Genomic DNA, 17330 nt, shown 5'->3' with positions numbered 1-17330 from the left:
GTAATGGCTGAGTTATCAGATATGGATTTAAGATGTGTGTAAATCATATAATAATATTTTGGATTGGTCTGAAAATATTTGGTGATAAAACAAGAATGCAATGTGTGTTATGAAATAGGATTAAAGATCAAATAATTTATTGCCAATAATAAAGGGGCGTGGCCAATTGAAAATCTATTCAAATTAAGTCTAGTGTTTTTATTGTCATTAATTATATTATTGAAGGGTATTATATGGATTAATTAAGTACTGTCTACAATCCCAATGTCAAATAATGACATACAATAAAGAGTTGCTATTTACATATAAGTATCACATATCAACTATGCAAATATACCTTACACTGTGTCTTTATTTAGGAGTGCAATGACTGGACATTACAAAATAAATGCCAATTAATTACATATAATAAAGAGTTGCTATTTACATAAAAGAATCGTATATCAACTGTAAAATGTAAATATACCTTACATCGTATAGATTGAAAGAAAACCATATGCAGATAGCAAGATGGTTCCAGAAGCCAGGAGACAATTCAAGAGAAAGTAACCTAGTGTATAAAAAAATGTAATCTCATCCAAAACCTGACAAAAGAAGCCCTCATCTGCATTAGAGGGCATGGAGCAATGGAGTCTAACTAAAAAATCCTAGCATGTATATACATATCTTTGTGGTTTTAATAAGAAAAAAATACTTTTTGGAACAATCTCAGTGTCTTCATATGGTTATCTTTCAATCTATACGCTGTAAGGTATATTTACATAGTTGATATGTGATTCTTATATGTAAATAGTAACTCTTTATTATATGTACAAATAAACTTTTCTACATTTGATATCATTTTGTGTCTACATTGGTGCCTTTAACTGCTTGCCGACCAGCTGCCATCATCATATTGTGGCAGGTCGGCGCGTTCCCGTGAACCGTCGTAGCTGTACATTGTCCCTTTAAGCGGGGATAGCAGGCTTGTGTGTGTGTGTGTAAACACACAAATCCCTGTTCTGTGAGGAGAGGAGAGACAGATCATGTGTTCCTACTAGCTAGAAACAACGATCTGTCATCTCCTCTAGTCAGTCCCATCCCCCTACAGTTAGAACACACACGAGGGAACACATTTAACCCCTTGATCGCCCCCTAGTGTTAACCCCTTCCCTGCCAGTGGCATTTACACAGTAATCAGTGCATTTTTATAGCACAGATCACTGTATAAATGTTAATAGTCCCACAAATGTGTCAAAAGTGTACAATCTGTATACCATAATGTCTCAGTCCTGATAAAAAATCGCTGAGTATCGCCATTACTAGTAAAAAAAAAATATTAATAATGGCATAAATCTTTCCCCTATTTTGTAGGCGCTATAACTTTTGCGCAAACCAATCAATATACCCTTATTTTGATTTTTATTACCAAAAATATGTAGAAGAATAAATTTCTGGAAAAAAGTCAGCTTTTTTTTTTTTTTAAATGGGGATATTTATTATAGCAAAAGGTACAAAATATTGTGTTTTTTTCTAAATTGTTGCTCTTTTTTTTTGTTTATAGCACAAAAAATAGAAACTGTAGAGATGATCAAATACCACCAAAAGAAAGCTCTATTTGTGGGAAAAAAGGAAGCCAATTTTGTTTGCATGACTGCGCAATTTTCAGTTATCGCAAAAAATGGCCTGGTCATTAAGTAGCCAAATTTTCCAGGGTTGAAGTGGTTAAAGTCCCTCCTTACTCTGCTCTTTTCGATTTTTCAAAACATTTGATGGTTTGTCTGGTTTTGCAAACTAATTAAAGAAGATGTATAGCCAAGGGGACCCAGTGCACATTACATTTGGTCCCATTAATATGCAGTGGTTTCTAAATAAAGTGATGTTTTTAGTTCTGCCATTGCTGGCTGTAGCCCAGTTTATCCTCTGCAGGCTTCTTTTTTATTAAAATCAACAAAAATTGATTTGGGGAAAGGCAGGCAGTCTATGGCCATAAGATTCTGCGTTAAGTTTTTGCTACCAAATAAATGCTTTATAGGACCTACGCACAATAATTCCAAGCCAAAAACTTGTGCTGGGTTTATAACAAAGTTGAATGCTAATGCCACCTTATTCCCAAAACATTTTGATTTAAATTCTTCCTGCTATTACTGCATTTACAAAAAATTATGTACCGTGCCCTTAAATGTACTGCAACCATGATAAATAAATAAATGACATACAGAAATAATAAAATGTCACCTTACTGCTGCCCACACTATATGTGTTCCCACATGTACCAGCAAGAAATTATATATCAAACTAGTGCCTCGCAGTACTAATAAAAATAAATGTCATACCATAAAATTATAAGTGATAAATCAATCTCTGCTGAAAATGTGAAAAATTACAGAAAAAAAATAATCCACCGTGTCCATATTCTTTATATAACTTCATTCAATTTAAACGTAAAAGTTTGTAACATACAGTGCTTCCACAAATGTCATCAGTTCTTATAGATGTATCTCTGTAATATTCTTTCACTCCAAAATGCTCATCTTATGTATTGACTCAACATATATCAGGTCTTATGTGCTTTCCCTTTAAAGGGTCTCACAGAATAGGAATGCTGTTTGCATTCTCCAAAGCCCAGTTAGGTGGTAATCCCTCTCTATTCTCCTCAATCCTTAGGTTGTTATTCATGTAAAGCTAAAAAACGCAAAGGATATCTAGTGCTCTCACTATAATCACTAATATTTCTTTACTTACCGTATTTTCCGGCGTATAAGACGACCTTTTGCATGTAAAAAAATTGGCCAAAAAGCAGGGGTCGTCTTATACGCCGGGTCAGCCCCTCGGATGCCGGCTGGGTGTTCGGTAATACTGTATGTAGCTTCAGCTACATACAGTATATACCGCTGAGCCAATCCTGGTGAGCGATGTATTCAAATGAATACAAAGCCTGCTCGGATTGGAGTAACGACCTCTGCCAATCCGAGCAGGCTACTCTGTAGCCTGCTCTGATTGGCTTGGAGAGTCAGAGCGGCGCGGGCTGATGATGTTACAGCCTCTGCCAATCCAAGCAGGCTTTGTATTCATTAATAGAATACATTGCTCGCCGTGATTGGCTCCAGCAAATGCAGGAAGAAGGAAGAAATATGAAGCCTCGGAAGCCTCGAAAGCCGGGTTGTCTTATACGGTAAGTACAGTTTTAAAAGCGTTTTTGTCCTGTAAGATTAGGGGGTCGTCTTATATGCCGGGTCGCCTTATACACCGGCAAATACGGTAAATAAACCAAAATAATTCAACTTAAAATGTGCAAGTATCCTGGTGCACAATAGGTTACGTGCATTTCAATAGGAATTTCAATAGGAAAACCCTTTCTGAAGATGGTGTACTGTGTACTTCCAGTTAGCAATGTGACATCACAGGCTCTGCCTCCGCTGGGCTAAAGATTGTATTATGTTGCTGAGCATAGTAGTGTTAGGGAAATTTTTTTTTTTGCTCCAGCAGCACATACATTAAAACACTGCAGAAATCAATGGATTATCCTGTGAAATAGCAGTATATAAATAATTCAGCTGACTGCTCATAAACAGAACTATATGAAGATTAGCAGATGAGGAGGACAAGGAGGAGGTAGAAAAGGGGGAAATAGCAGCTCTTGCAGTCAAGTGGGTGCTCTACATCCTCGAGGAGGGGAGAAGGGTAAAGGCTGCACTTAAAAAGAAAAGTGCCTGTTCGGTACCTTTGAGGAGGAGATGGAGGAAAAGGGTACATGTGCAGAACTATAAAATAAAATGGCTGCTTTGTTCCTTTGAGGAGAAGGAGACAAACTGTCTTCTCTGCAACCTTGAGATGGATAAAAAAGGGTGTATTAGCAGCCGTTGCAGTCAAATGGCTACTGTGCGCTATTGAGAAGAAGGAAAAGGGTGCAATAGCATGACTTGCAGGCTGGTCTGTACCTAGGAAGTATAAGAGCTGAGAGGCTTTGTCACCCAATTCAATACCTTCTGGGCAATTACAATTCATTACCCATTACCTTCTGAGCAGTTCACCACTGGCAGTGTGAAAAACCCACAGAGCCTCTCCAGGCTGCCTCTCTCATATATTTGAGCATTTCATTAAAGTGTAAGGAAGACAACAAAGAAGGCTTCCAGTGGCCAGGGGCATGTTAGGATTTGTGGAAATAGAGGAGGATGTGGAGAATGGAAAGAATGAGATAGAGGAGGTGGAAGAGGAGACACACACTGCTACCTCCACAGGCAGGTAATCTACCAGTTTGTTTATGCTTACGTTTCATTTTTATTTATTTTTTGTGGGCAGTCCTGATTTGAGGAAGGATAAGCAGTCTATAGCCATATGATTTTAAGTTTAAAGTGGTTGTACAGACTGAAGGTTTTTATTTCATGCATTCTATACATGAAGGTAAAAAACTTTCAGAATGCCCCCCCCCCCTCCCAATACTTACCACAACCCCCTCTCGATCCAGCGATGTGCACAAAATCAGCTGCTTCACCAGGTCTCTCCATTCTCATTGGCTGCAAAACAGCAGTGGGAGCCATTGGCTCATGCTGCTGTCAAGGCAGTGAGTAGGGCGAGGGGGCAGGGCTGAGCCGCTCCCTGTGTGTCTATGGGGACACTCGGCAAGAGAGAGTGGCCAGGAGTGCTGGTGAGGGGACCCAAAAAAAGGAGGATTGTGGCTGCTCTGTGCAAAACAACATGTTTATTATTAAACAAAAAAGGGAGCCTTAAATATCCCTTTAACTTTTTTGCTGCTGCCTGCTCTTCCCCCAACCATAGAACCCCCCACATACATACACACACACACACACATTTGCTGCTGCCTGCCCTTGCCCTTATATTGTGGAAGTGTTGGCAGCCTATGGCCGTAGGTTTCCTTACCCCAGGTATTCCTATAATAGCTTAACTATAAGGAAATAAATGTGTTAAAAAAAAGACATTGGTTTCTAAGTTTCTAGGAGGAAAAAGATTATGGTTGGCCTCCCCTGTACATTGCAGCTAGGAATCTTTCATTCTGGGGTAGTTGAGGGCTTAGACCACCAGACATGAGGGTGACCAGACAAAGTGGGGTTAAGACAGACATATGGGTGATTGTAGTGTAGCTTTTTTTACAGCTCCAGTTGGCAGCTGATGGCCACTGCCATCTGGATATGCACTGTCCAGCCACTGTAAAACATACAGGTTAACCAGCAGATCGCGGACAGGTGATCTGTTTTCACTCAATCTCCCCAGAGAGGAGAGTGGGACTATGTCCATCTCCGCTCTGTTTCGCAGGGATCAGCAGAGCGATCCCCCGCTAAGCAAGCGGATCCTGCAAAACAGGGGCGCCCTTGTAAAAGGGGCCTAACATGTAATGTAAAAGATTAGTGTTTTAACTATACACCCTTGACGTTGCATTGGAGGAGGACCCTTTTCCTGCTATACTGTATTTTTAAATGTTGTTTGTTTGTTTTTTTATTGATACATGTCCCCATGGCAGTGTTTTAAAATGGTATAAGATAAAAGTCTGGTTATTCCTAAGGAATACTTTCAAACAGTACAGGTGAAATGTATTGTTTGATTTGTACACCATTTATTTAACTGGGCTATTTGGATATTGGCTTTGAAAGTTGAAACCAATTGTGTCATTTCCAGTCTGCAAGCAGATACAACCAATTACACTGACAGTAGGGCAGCAGAAGAGATGAGCCCTATTCATTAGAGCAGACAGAGAGAGGGCATTAATTCAGGAAGCAACTCCCAAGAGTAACATGTATTCAAGTAACCTGTTTTTTTTTTTTGTGTGTGTATAGTAAATGTAAAGAACAATGTGGTCCTAAGAACATCGATCAATGACCACGTCATTTTCATTCTAGAAATCCCACCTGAAGAAAAAGATATGACAAGTTGTTATTTAAAATCTGCTTGAAATGCAAAGGTCACATTTTCAGACAATTGGAAATATATATATATATATATATATATATATATATATATATATATATATATATATATATAGAAACCACACATTCCTATCAATGTACCTTTGTCATCTTGTATTATCCAGAAAAATAATGCAGCTACTAAACTAACCAGATAAAGCTCTGGGCATTTGTAACTACTGCATGCCAAACGCTGAAAAGCGAAGGTGTTAAAAGGATCAATCAATGTTTAACCAGCTAAAGTGGTACATGGGGCACATGGTAAGTGCCATTCACTGTAAGTGCTGGGAAATGTGATTGTTTGCATACTTGTAGTTAAATGTGCCTCCCACACACCTTATGCTGTCTATAAATTGATCAGCTGTTTGCCATTTGTATCTTTGCAGAAATGCAGATTTCTGTAATTGCTCCTTATCTCTTATTACAGATGTTGTGGTCTAGACACTTGTTAGGGTTTATGTTATATTGGACACTGTGTTATATGACTCTGTAAATGCTATTGTAGTGGTAGCTATTCTAATAGGAAAATGAATATAAATTTAACATAAATAGAACAAATAAATATAATATTGATTGGGATTTTTTAGGCACATTGAAAAATGTGTATAAAACAACGATTAATTTACAATTTTTATTAGATTCTTGTTAAAAATATTATGTACATCACATAAAAATAACTAGGTAGCTGATGAAACATCAATGCAACACAACCACCACGCTTAATAACATATTGGAAATTATATATGCCTCAATCATATAACTAAACCCCCAGGCATTTTAATTCTCCAAACAATCTTCTTTAGGGGGACCTAGCATGGTGGTTATATCTGATTGGTATATATAGAAGTGACATTGAGGAATATGCTAGTATGGTATATCAATATAATTTACCCCCTTTGGTACTGCTGTATATACCAGTTATACTGACTAGACATGTGCGATTCGTTTCGTCCGAATCTCAAATTCGTACGAATTTCTCAAAATTCGTACGTTCGGGAGGATCCGAAATACGAATTGCCGTGTGTCCGAATTCTGTACAGAATACGAACTTTTGTTTACGAATTCCGGATCTCAGTCATTATGCTTATTATGACTTGCAGAAGACTTCTGTGATAGAAGTCAATGTAAATTGCCTGAAGACATCAGTGAAGGACTTTCATCCTCTCTGGGCAGGCTGCCAAGAAAAGAACAAAATGATACAATGTTTCTTCTTCAATGGGCTGAACTCCCTGTGTAGAAGTTTTCGGTTTAACCATTTAAAGACTAAATCTTTTCTGACACTTGTTGCTTACAAGTAAAAATCCAGTATTTTCTGCTAGAAAATCACTCAGAAGCCCCAAAAATTATATATATTTTTTTAGCAGAGACCCTAGGGAATAAAATAGCGGTTGTTGCAATATTTTATGTGACGCGGTATTTGCGCAGAGGTCTTTCAAACGCAAGCTCTATTTGTGGGAAAAAAATGATAAAAATTTCATTTGGGTACAGTGTAGCATGACCGCGCAATTGTCATTCAAAGTGCGACAGCGCTGAAAGCTCAAAATTGGTCTGGGCAGGAAGGTGTTTAAGTGCCCGGTATTGAAGTGGTTAAATGATTAAACTGAGAACTTCTACACACAGAGTTCAGCCCATTGAAGAAGAAACATTGTATCATTTTGTTCTTTTCTTGGCAGCCTGCCCAGAGAGGATGAAAATCCTTCACTGATGTCTTCAGGCAACTTACATTGACTTCTATCACAGAAGTCTTCTGCAAGTCATAATAAGCATAATGAGCAATGTTTTTGCCTTTAAATTCATCATAAAGAACATTCGTACACGTTAACGACAATTCATATTTCGTACGAAACAGAACGGAATTTCGGACATGAAATACGAAGTACGAATTAATTTTATTACGAATCGAAACGGAACAGAACGAAACAAATTTATTGACGGCGCCCATGTCTAATACTGACCATGGACAAATATTCTACATTTTTAAATTCCAACCAATATTATATTTGTTCTATTCACATTCAAGGGATGAGGCACTGCTTCATCAATTTGGCCATATACAGTATCATACAGTATCGACCATGTATATCATACATTATCAACCATGTATATCATATTTATTTTTATTCCCCAGAGAGGAGGAAGGAGACATAATGAGAGGCGGAGGCTCCCCATGTCTAAATACAAATAGTCTGGATGATTTTTCACCCAGATAAGACTAAGGGCTGCCCGGCCTCTCTACCTGATCCTTACCTCTCACATCCTCACTCTCCCACCCTCTTTCTTCTTTCCCCTCCATCACTCCCAGCCACTCATTACCACGTGTTTATGACATGACCAAAAACCCCAAAAATCATACCAAGTATAATCCTTTGTGATATTAAGGGGAGAAAAGAGGGGAAGATTCACTTATCTTTCTCCATACTTCTTCCTTTTCCTTCCCACGCCATGCTCCCCTACCCTCCCCTTTATCCCTTCCTCGCTCATTACCCTTCTTTTTTTTCCCCTTTCATCTTCCCTACGGTGTGGAGTTAATAGAGGGGAGTACTTCCAAAGACACACATTCACTGTAATTTGGGATAGTGTTAAACTCATTATTTTTATATTTTTAACATAGATTGAATTAACCATGAATTACATTGGTCTTCCTGAGTAACAACCACTGAACCCAGCTTAAATCCAAAATTATTGCATCAAGTTCATCAATCACTTTATACCGTACAGTACCTATACAGTAGAGGTTCCTAGTTGGCTATTTTAGACATTAGTGAAAGCAATCCAAATTTGTAAGAAGCATTCCAATATACCCCCAGCTCACTGTCGTACGACGCATATGACGGAACTAGAAAAAGGAAGTTCAATAGCCAGTAGCCAATAGCTTCCATCTCGTAGTTGAATCTGAGCATTTGTGAGTTTTTGCACGTCGGAATTGCATACACATGATTGTAATTTCCGATCGGAAAAATTGAGAACCTGCTCTCAATCTTTTGCTGGCGGAAATTCGGCCAGCAAAATTCCAATGGAGCACATACACGGTCGCATTTTCCGATGAAAAGCTCTCAACGGTCTTTTGCAGGCCAAAATTTGAACCATGTGTACACGGCATAACAGTTTTCTAGCCTGAGTTGCTAATACTTAGGCAGTCACACATTACTATAATAGTACGTTCATCAAACCTTACATATTGCATACCTCTTTTAAACAAAATGTAAATGTGTTCTGTGGAAATAGGCAGAAATTATTATATTCTCTGTAGTTTTAATGTGTGAATGCAGAAAAGACTGCATTAAGGCCACTAGATGGGGACAAATTGCATATACTGTACATTCCATATAATAGTAAGCATCATCTAGTGGCCATAATTCATTATTCTTCCCCATTCACACATTCTAAATTTTCAGACAATATAGCTTGAGATCATTAGATTTTTTTTATTGTTTATTCAAGAGAAAAGATCAGTTCAGAATGTATACATGAACAACGCAGTACAGACATTTAGAATATCACTGCAATAAGTATTTTTACAGAGTAAGGTCTATATTACACAGTTACAACCGTCTTTCCTCTGAAATAGCAGGCTAAGGGGTCAAGAAAGTACTTTGTAATAGGAGAAAAGAAAATAGTAGGGGGGAAATGTAGACGGATGAATGAAAGAGAAAGATATGGGGACCTGTAAAGCCGCGTACACACGGGCGGACTGTATGGCCAACTTAGTCCATCAGACAATCCGACGGACAGTCTGTCCTACTTTCGAATGAACGGACTTGACCACACACGGATGCACAAACAGTCCGTCGAAAGCTTGCGCAATGACGTGTACAGCACGTACGACGGGACTAGAAATAGGAAGTCCAATACACAGCAATGCAACCTTTCGCCGTGTAAATCCTTTCTGAGCATGCGCCATACTTAGTCCGTCGAACTAGCCTACTCACGAGCGGATTGTCCGCTGAAACCAAAGTCTGACGGACAATATTACGGAAATTCCAAAATACTTAGTCCGCCAGACTGCACGCTGAAAAAGTCAGCTGAAGCCCACACACGAGCGGACTGTCCGCTGAAATGTGTTTCGACGGACTAAGTTGGCCAGACAGTCCGCCCGTGTGTACGCGGCTTTAGGAGAACAGAATAGGGCCAGTAGGTGAAGGACAGCTGGAGTGAGGTGGGGGTGGGATTGTCAAGATACACCCCTCACCTCTCAATGGCTAAAGCGCCATCTCTCTAAATGTTAATGCTTACTAATTACTAGGGCTCGAGCATCTCCATGTTTGCCAGCATGTCTCATTTTCCTTCCTCAAGGCCATAATGACCTGTTCAATCTGTTGAATTCCCATTGGGTCCTGGACTGCCACTGTAAAATGGTGGAGACGAGCCTTGTTTCCACATTGCTGGAATGCAGGCTTTAGCAGTAATAAGGAGCTGTTTAGGTAACAATTTTAAAATATTTGAACAGAACAAACTTACATGCAGTTTTGATGGACGGACAGATGTGCAATTTTTTTTATAAATACACCTCATAGTGCAAAGAAATCCTGCACCTGTGGCTTTCCCAAACATATGCATGACTGGTTTCATGGTTTTAGGAGGTATGTTATATTAGTTAAATGTGTTATTGTTGATCTGATGAGAATATTCCATCAACAAAATCACCATGTTTAACTGGAATCATCTTTAATATGGAAATATTTAATGGTTCCTTTTACTTTGTAACATGCCCTTTAAATTTAAATATAATGCCCCAATGAACTTGTATATAAACTGTGGAATATAAATGCATGCTAGAAAGAATCATACGTTTAGTCACAATTTTTTGTGTGGGAGCAACTTAGTCATGTATTCAGCTACAGTATATAAATTATAGGATAAAGCACAGCATCAAACAATGTTTAGACAAAAATACATCAAATGCAGTGGAAATAGCACAAGTTCACAAACTTCAGCAGTCAGGCACAAATACATTGCTGTGATCCTTTTTCTTTAATGTTAGATAATGATTGTGAACTTCAAATAGTGTCCATTTATTTTCAGGCTATAGACTTGTACTGGGGAGTTCCTGAAGAAGAATGGGATAGCCCTGAATTGCAGAGAACTCGAATGAGATTGTTGGAGGAGTGTTTGAAAACATCTGCTGGACCATGCTTTGTTGTAAGTATATACAGTAAAGAAAACAGTTTAAATGGTTTTATGTTTTAACATCCCATGGTAATACTTTTTTTTCCTACATTTTCCAAATAATGTTCTCCATGAGAGAAGTGGGTCATTGAGGGTCTACCTGAGATTTGTAGTTGACCCCAGAGTGTTTCCAATTTGCATAAAATTACCAGGAACCTTTCAAAGTCTTACATTGTAAAAGACAAACACATATGCCATTGTTTGTGAGAGATAATATATATGCCAGAAAAATGGTTACACTTCAGAAAAGGAGAGGCAACGTGAAGCTGGTGCCCATTTCTGAAAACAGCATAAAATGTACATGTTCTGCAAAGTGCTTTGTGCAGTAACTTTTTGAAGGTTGAAAATGATTTGTTGCTACGGATTACTCTTTTCAGCCTCTTGTAACAAATGACTCCAGAGTGTTATATCATTTATATATCAACTATTGTAATTAGGGACGAGTCTGATTTGCGAGTCGAACGTAAGTTCGACTCACACACCGGTTGTTCGCCTGTTCGCCGAACAGTGAACAATATGGGTGTTCACGGCAAATTTGAAATCTGTGGAAACACCGTTAAAGTATATGGGACACTAACATGAAAAATCAAAAGTGCTAATTTTAAAGGCTTATATGCAAGTTATTGTCATAAAAAGGGTTTGGTGACCTGGGTCCTGTCCCAGGGGACATGTATCAATGCAAATTTTTTTTTTAACAGGCCCATTTTTTCGGGAGGGCCCCCCAAAATCCATGCCAGACCCTTATCCGGGTAGGCCGCAGGAAAAGAGGGAGGGATGAGAGAGAACCCCCCCCATCTGAACCATATCAGGCCAAATACCCTCAACATGTGGAGGGGTAGCCCCCCAAAGCACCTTGTCTCCATGTTGATGGGGACCAGGACTTCATCCCCACAATCCTTGCCCGGTGGCTGTGGGGGTCTGCGGGGCGGGGGGCTTATCAGAATCTGAAAGCAGCCTTTAACAAGGGGCCCCCCAGATCCCAGCCTTCCGCCCTGTGTGAATTGGTAACGGGTACAAACGTACCACTACCATTTCACAAAAAAGTGTCAAAATGGTAAAAAAAATTAAAAAGGCAGCTTGGAACAAGTCCTTTAATAAAAAAATAAAAAATAAAAATGTCCCATGGTGTAAGTTCACACTGCCCGGCGAACCGAAAAATAAAAATAAAAAAAAGCCGCCTCCGTGGGAGGCTCCCACCATCTGACGAGTCTTCGCTGTGACAGCTATTATAAAGCTGAGGGCGAGGCCACCTGGTGATGTAACCGGGCGACCCCGCCCCCCTCTGATGCGGGGTCACCTGATTCATTCAGCATGACCAGTTTGGTGGTGGGTCAGTTGTGGTCTAGGGAGGCATATCCATGAAGGGATGCACAGACCTCTACAGTCTAGACAATGGCACCCTGACTGCCATTAGGTATTGTGATGAAATCCTTGGATTCATTGTCAGACCTTACGTTGGTGTAGTGGGTTCTGAAATCCTACTGGTGCACGAAAAAATGTTTGGCCTCATGTGGCGAGAGTATGCAGCCAGTTCCTGGAGGATGAAGGAATTGATACCATTGAGTGCCCCCCACACTCGCCTGACCTAAATCCAATAGAACACCTCTGGGACATTATGTTTCAGTCCATCCGATGCCACCAGGTTGCACCTCCATCTGTTCAGGAGCTCAGTGATGCCCTGGTCCAGATCTGGCAATAAATACCCCAGGATACCATCCATAATCTCATTGGGAGCATGCCCCGATGATTTTAGGCATGCATACAAGCACGCAGGGGCCATGCAAAATACTGAGTACCGCTTTGAGTTGCTGCAATGAAATTTCAGCAAAATGGACTAGCCTGCTTCATAATTTTTTCACTTTGGTTTTTGGGGTGTTTGAATTCAGCCTTCTGTAGGTTGATAATTTTCATTTCCATCAAACGATTTGGCATCCTTTCATTCCTAACATATTACCCAGTCCATATCAGTATAGATATTCAGCATGATATTTTTCCCCATTAAGATCTAATGTTTTTTCAAAGTGTTCCTTTATTTTTTTGAGCAGTGTATATATAGTTTTTTTTATGTGTACATAGGTGTGTACTAGACCTAACACATAGCTGGCAGACAAGTTGCATTTTTCATGCCAAAAGCTCCTTTTAACTTTCCTCACTGTTTCCTCCATCATTTGTGTCTCGCATGTTCCCTCTCCCAGACACTGCAGCTCACAGGGGAAGGATTTCAGCAACAGAGGCAGGGTTGTCAATCCAGAAAGCAGTGGGCAGGACAGAGTGTGGCCAGGTGATAATTCAAAAGCTACACGCTTGTTAAACAGCAGTGACAATGCTGTTAGCCACGCCCCCTGCAACATTTTTATTTCTCTATATTGCAAGTTGGCCCAGCCTATATGAGAGTGACAACTCGCTCTGAATTTGGTAGCAGTGCAGAATCATTGCTATACCATCACAGGAAGCTGCTTTAAGTAGATTTCACTGGCCAGATCAACAGGTATTAGTGAGAATTTGCAGGGCGACTAAGAGAAAACTGTGAGTGCAGATGCAATTATAATTGTTGTTATAATGTTATAATAATAATAAATGTTGTAGCGCATATTTTTTTTTAATGAGAGGTCATTGATCTATGTTAAGATGTATTTTAAATTGCACCACATTCTTGTCTTGATAGCAGCCTTGTGCCAGTTCTTACTCCACAGGAATCAGACTGGGAGAGGAAGGAGCTGGGCAGTAAGGACTTGTTTACACATGGATGGCTTTTCACGGATCGGTGCAGGTGTTGCTTACAGGCATTCTGGAATTAGATTACATGAATGCTTGTTTTACTGCAATAACTGAATACTGCACAACAACTGCAAGCCAAGCAAATTCAATACAATATGTCACTTAGGGTGGCAGTACTGCCCGAGGGAAAAATATTCCTGCACCACAAAGCAAAGCATCGTGGCCATGGCATATGTACACTTTGCCAATTGTAAGCTACAGGCCCCACCGAGGCACCCTGGTATCTGTAGTTCTATGCTATGTGCCGGGTGTTCAGTGTGCTCCTGTGCCTTTAAGAAGGGGTGGGCTCCCTTCAATCCATCTGCCCTCTTTCTATCCATCAGAATACATGTGCTTCCACTGTGGAGTCACTTATATGTCAGTGGTAGGACTACAGATAACAGGGTGCCTTGGTGGGGCCTGTAGCTTACGCATTTATTTGCAAATGTGTGCAGATTAAACCCCTGTTTTTAACGCATACTGTTAGGTTAATTTGGTTGTCCGCAAGCTGGTCAGTAAGTGAGCTTGGGATTTTCCTTGGATTTTTCCTTGGCTTTTTTCTAACATATGTTGCCCTCTAATGCTCCTTGCTGCAAGAGCCAGTTATAGGTGGGGGCAATGGCTTACTTTTTTGTACTGAAGTAGGTTAAGAGTTTCACTCAAGAGTAACTGAACTAAATTACAGTTCCTTTGGCAGGTTAGATAATACTTATACTGTATACTTCCACTGTATATTTAGCCACTAGTTTAAAATTCTGATGATCATGTCTTTCTTAGCATTTCTTCAAGACATGGGTTGTCAGGTTGGCCGTGCAGTTCTGGCAGATGATTCCTTGTGGAACGTGACAAATTGGTGCAGAAGAATCCCACTGTGGGTGTGAGCAGCTGCATTGTAGCCGTACCATAAATACTGCATTCTATAATAAGACAGCTTCAAAATTCTGACAATGTCATTTAATCTTTATTTCTCTGTATTTTTTCATGTAAAACAAAATCACTTGGTAGGAATATTGACTCAATGAAACAATCTAGCTACCAGGCACACATGGTACAGGAAAACAAGGGCATGCTCTTAGTGGTGTTGCCTGAAAATGCCTTGTTATTAACACCTTTTAATGAATGAGCATTACTAAACCCTGACAAAGGGTGTTTTATAGCGTGCTTTGAGCTCTTCCGATGGGAAATGTTCGATGTCAAGCTGTTGGCGGAAAATCTGACCGAGTGTATGCTCCATTGGACAATTATTGTTGGACTTTCTACCAACAAATGTTGGCTAGCATGTCTTCAAATTTTCCGCCCACAAATGTGTGTTGTCAGATTTTCTGAGCCTGTGTACACAAGTCCGTCGGACAAAAGTCCAAAGTACAAACACTCATGCTCGGAAAGCAAGGATGAGCCAGAAGCGGTCGGTCTTGTAAACTAACATCCGTAATGGAGAATTAACATTTGTGACGCGGCAAATTATGAAATCTCCAAATGCAGCGCACAATTCTCTTCTTCTTTAATGGGATAATAATGAAGCTGCTTTTCTGGTGATACTGATGGAGTTATTGCAAGCAAATTTTCAAAGTCTTTTTTTTTCTAGTGATATCAAGAATAATATTAATATTTTATTTAATTTTTTTATTTGGGCAGGTTACCACAACACCATTATACCCTAGTTTTTAAGATCAAAGATATAACTATGTTGGTGTCCCTTGTCAATTTTACATTGTTTTTTTTTAAATGTAACTGCCTACTCCCAAACTGTCATTTGAAGTAAAACACATAGCCAAGTATTATTTTCCTCAAAGTTTTATATTGTGCATTAAAAAAAGAAAACAAATAAAATTAGACATGCTATCTGCCAATAGAACTTAACCAAAAAGTGCATTCTATGCATCCAAAAATATAGAAAATATACCAAATCAAATCATCATTCAACCAAAAAGATAATGTCAAAACAATAACTCCAAGGCCAATGATAAATAACACGCTATCTCCTCTGATTCCGCAACATGTCTGGTTGCCGAACGGCCATTCAGAAACTAACTGAAAAGTGCAAAATGAAAAGTGAGAAATAAAAAGTGTGAATTAACACTTACCAAACTTCTACTAACACGAAATTAGCAGAAGGAGCCCAAACGGTGACGCTAAAGAGCTGAAAAACAATGTAGTACGTTACTACATTCGTAATTATTGGTCAACAATTGTTTGGCCGTGTGTATGCAAAACAAGTTTGCTGATTTTTTCTTTCAGATTTACCAAAACCATATAATATGTGGTCAAACTTTAGGAGTTTCAATTTGTATGCAATCAGGCAGGCCCTTGCACTACATGGTTTTGGTAAATCCGAAGACAAAAATCAGCAGAACATCTGATAGTGTGTATGGGGCTTTTAGCCCAGTACACACGATCTAATTTTTTGACAATAAAACTGTGGATTTTTTTCCGAAGGATGTTGGCTCAAACTTGTCTTGCAGACACCCAGTCACACAAATATTGGCCTAAAATTCCAAACACGGTGATGTACAAGACGTACAACGAGCCGAGAAAAAGGAAGTTCAATAGCCAGTATGGCTCCTTCTGCTTTATTCCGAGCATGCATGAACTTTTGTGTGACGGACTTGTGTACTTGTGTACACATGATAGGAAATTCCGACAACAAGTCTTTTTGCCGGAAAATCTGAGAACCTGCTCTCAAACATTTGTGGGCGGAAATTCCGACAGAAAATGTTCGATGGAGCATACACACGGTCGGACTTTCCGACAACAAGCTCACATCCAACATTTTTTGTCGGTAAATCAGATCGTGTGTACGGGGCATTAGCCTTCCCAGAAGAGTTGAAGCTGGTGCAGCTGCAAAGGGTGAGCCAACTCAGCATTGAACCCTATGGACTAAGACTGGGATGTCATTAAAGTTCATGTGTGTGTAAAGACAGGTTGTGTTGTGCAAATTCAAAAAGGATCCCGTGCATTTTTCAGGCCAGTTCAGGTGTGATTTCAATGTTAAATTTTCACTTGAACTGCTGAATGGAAACCGCACTGGACTAAAGGAATACATCATACTGCTGTGAAACTTCAAGTGCATCCCCAGAGGATGCTATTTAAAGGATTCCTGTATTTATATATTTGTATTGGTTAATACTTACAATGGACATTTTAACTGTCAGTAAAGCTTCTCTAGGCAACTATAGATCAATGTTGAATTGTTCAGCATAATGAATACTTTCAATTGTATTTCTAGATTTTAAGACCATATTACTGTAAAATAGAGGTCCCTTTACTTTGAAATAAATTTTACTGTGACCTTCATACATCTTATAGTACGTTATACCATGTAGTGGTGTCTCACATAGGTTCAAGTAGGATTTACAGGGGAAACAAATCTAGAATGCTTGGCAAGCCTACTTAGCATAGAGGTGTAGAAGGAATGTCTAGGTTACCTTTGATGGAGTAGCTGAGATCTTGGAGAAGAGAGGTTCTTTGTCCAGGCACGTCTATTCTCAGGGAATATATGGGTTGCCA

The 17330-nt window shown here is 39.4% G+C and overlaps 1 protein-coding gene across 1 annotated transcript in view; it reads left to right on the top strand.

Moving 5' to 3' along the window:
- Positions 1 to 17330, top strand: part of NWD2 (NACHT and WD repeat domain containing 2) — a 452309-nt gene that overhangs the window by 240077 nt on the left and 194902 nt on the right. The window contains exon 3 of the mRNA XM_077477660.1: positions 10923 to 11039. Within this exon, the coding sequence (XP_077333786.1) occupies positions 10923 to 11039 (117 nt within the window). The remainder of the gene's footprint in view (positions 1 to 10922; positions 11040 to 17330) is intronic.

The sequence above is a fragment of the Lithobates pipiens genome, unplaced genomic scaffold, assembly GCF_037356315.1.
Source record: "Lithobates pipiens isolate NorthernLeopardFrog02 unplaced genomic scaffold, aLitPip1_a1.2 Scaffold_13, whole genome shotgun sequence".
Lineage (NCBI taxonomy): Eukaryota > Metazoa > Chordata > Amphibia > Anura > Ranidae > Lithobates > Lithobates pipiens.
The sequence above is the reverse complement of the archived record's forward strand: the minus strand, read 5'-3'. Positions and strand labels throughout refer to the sequence as shown.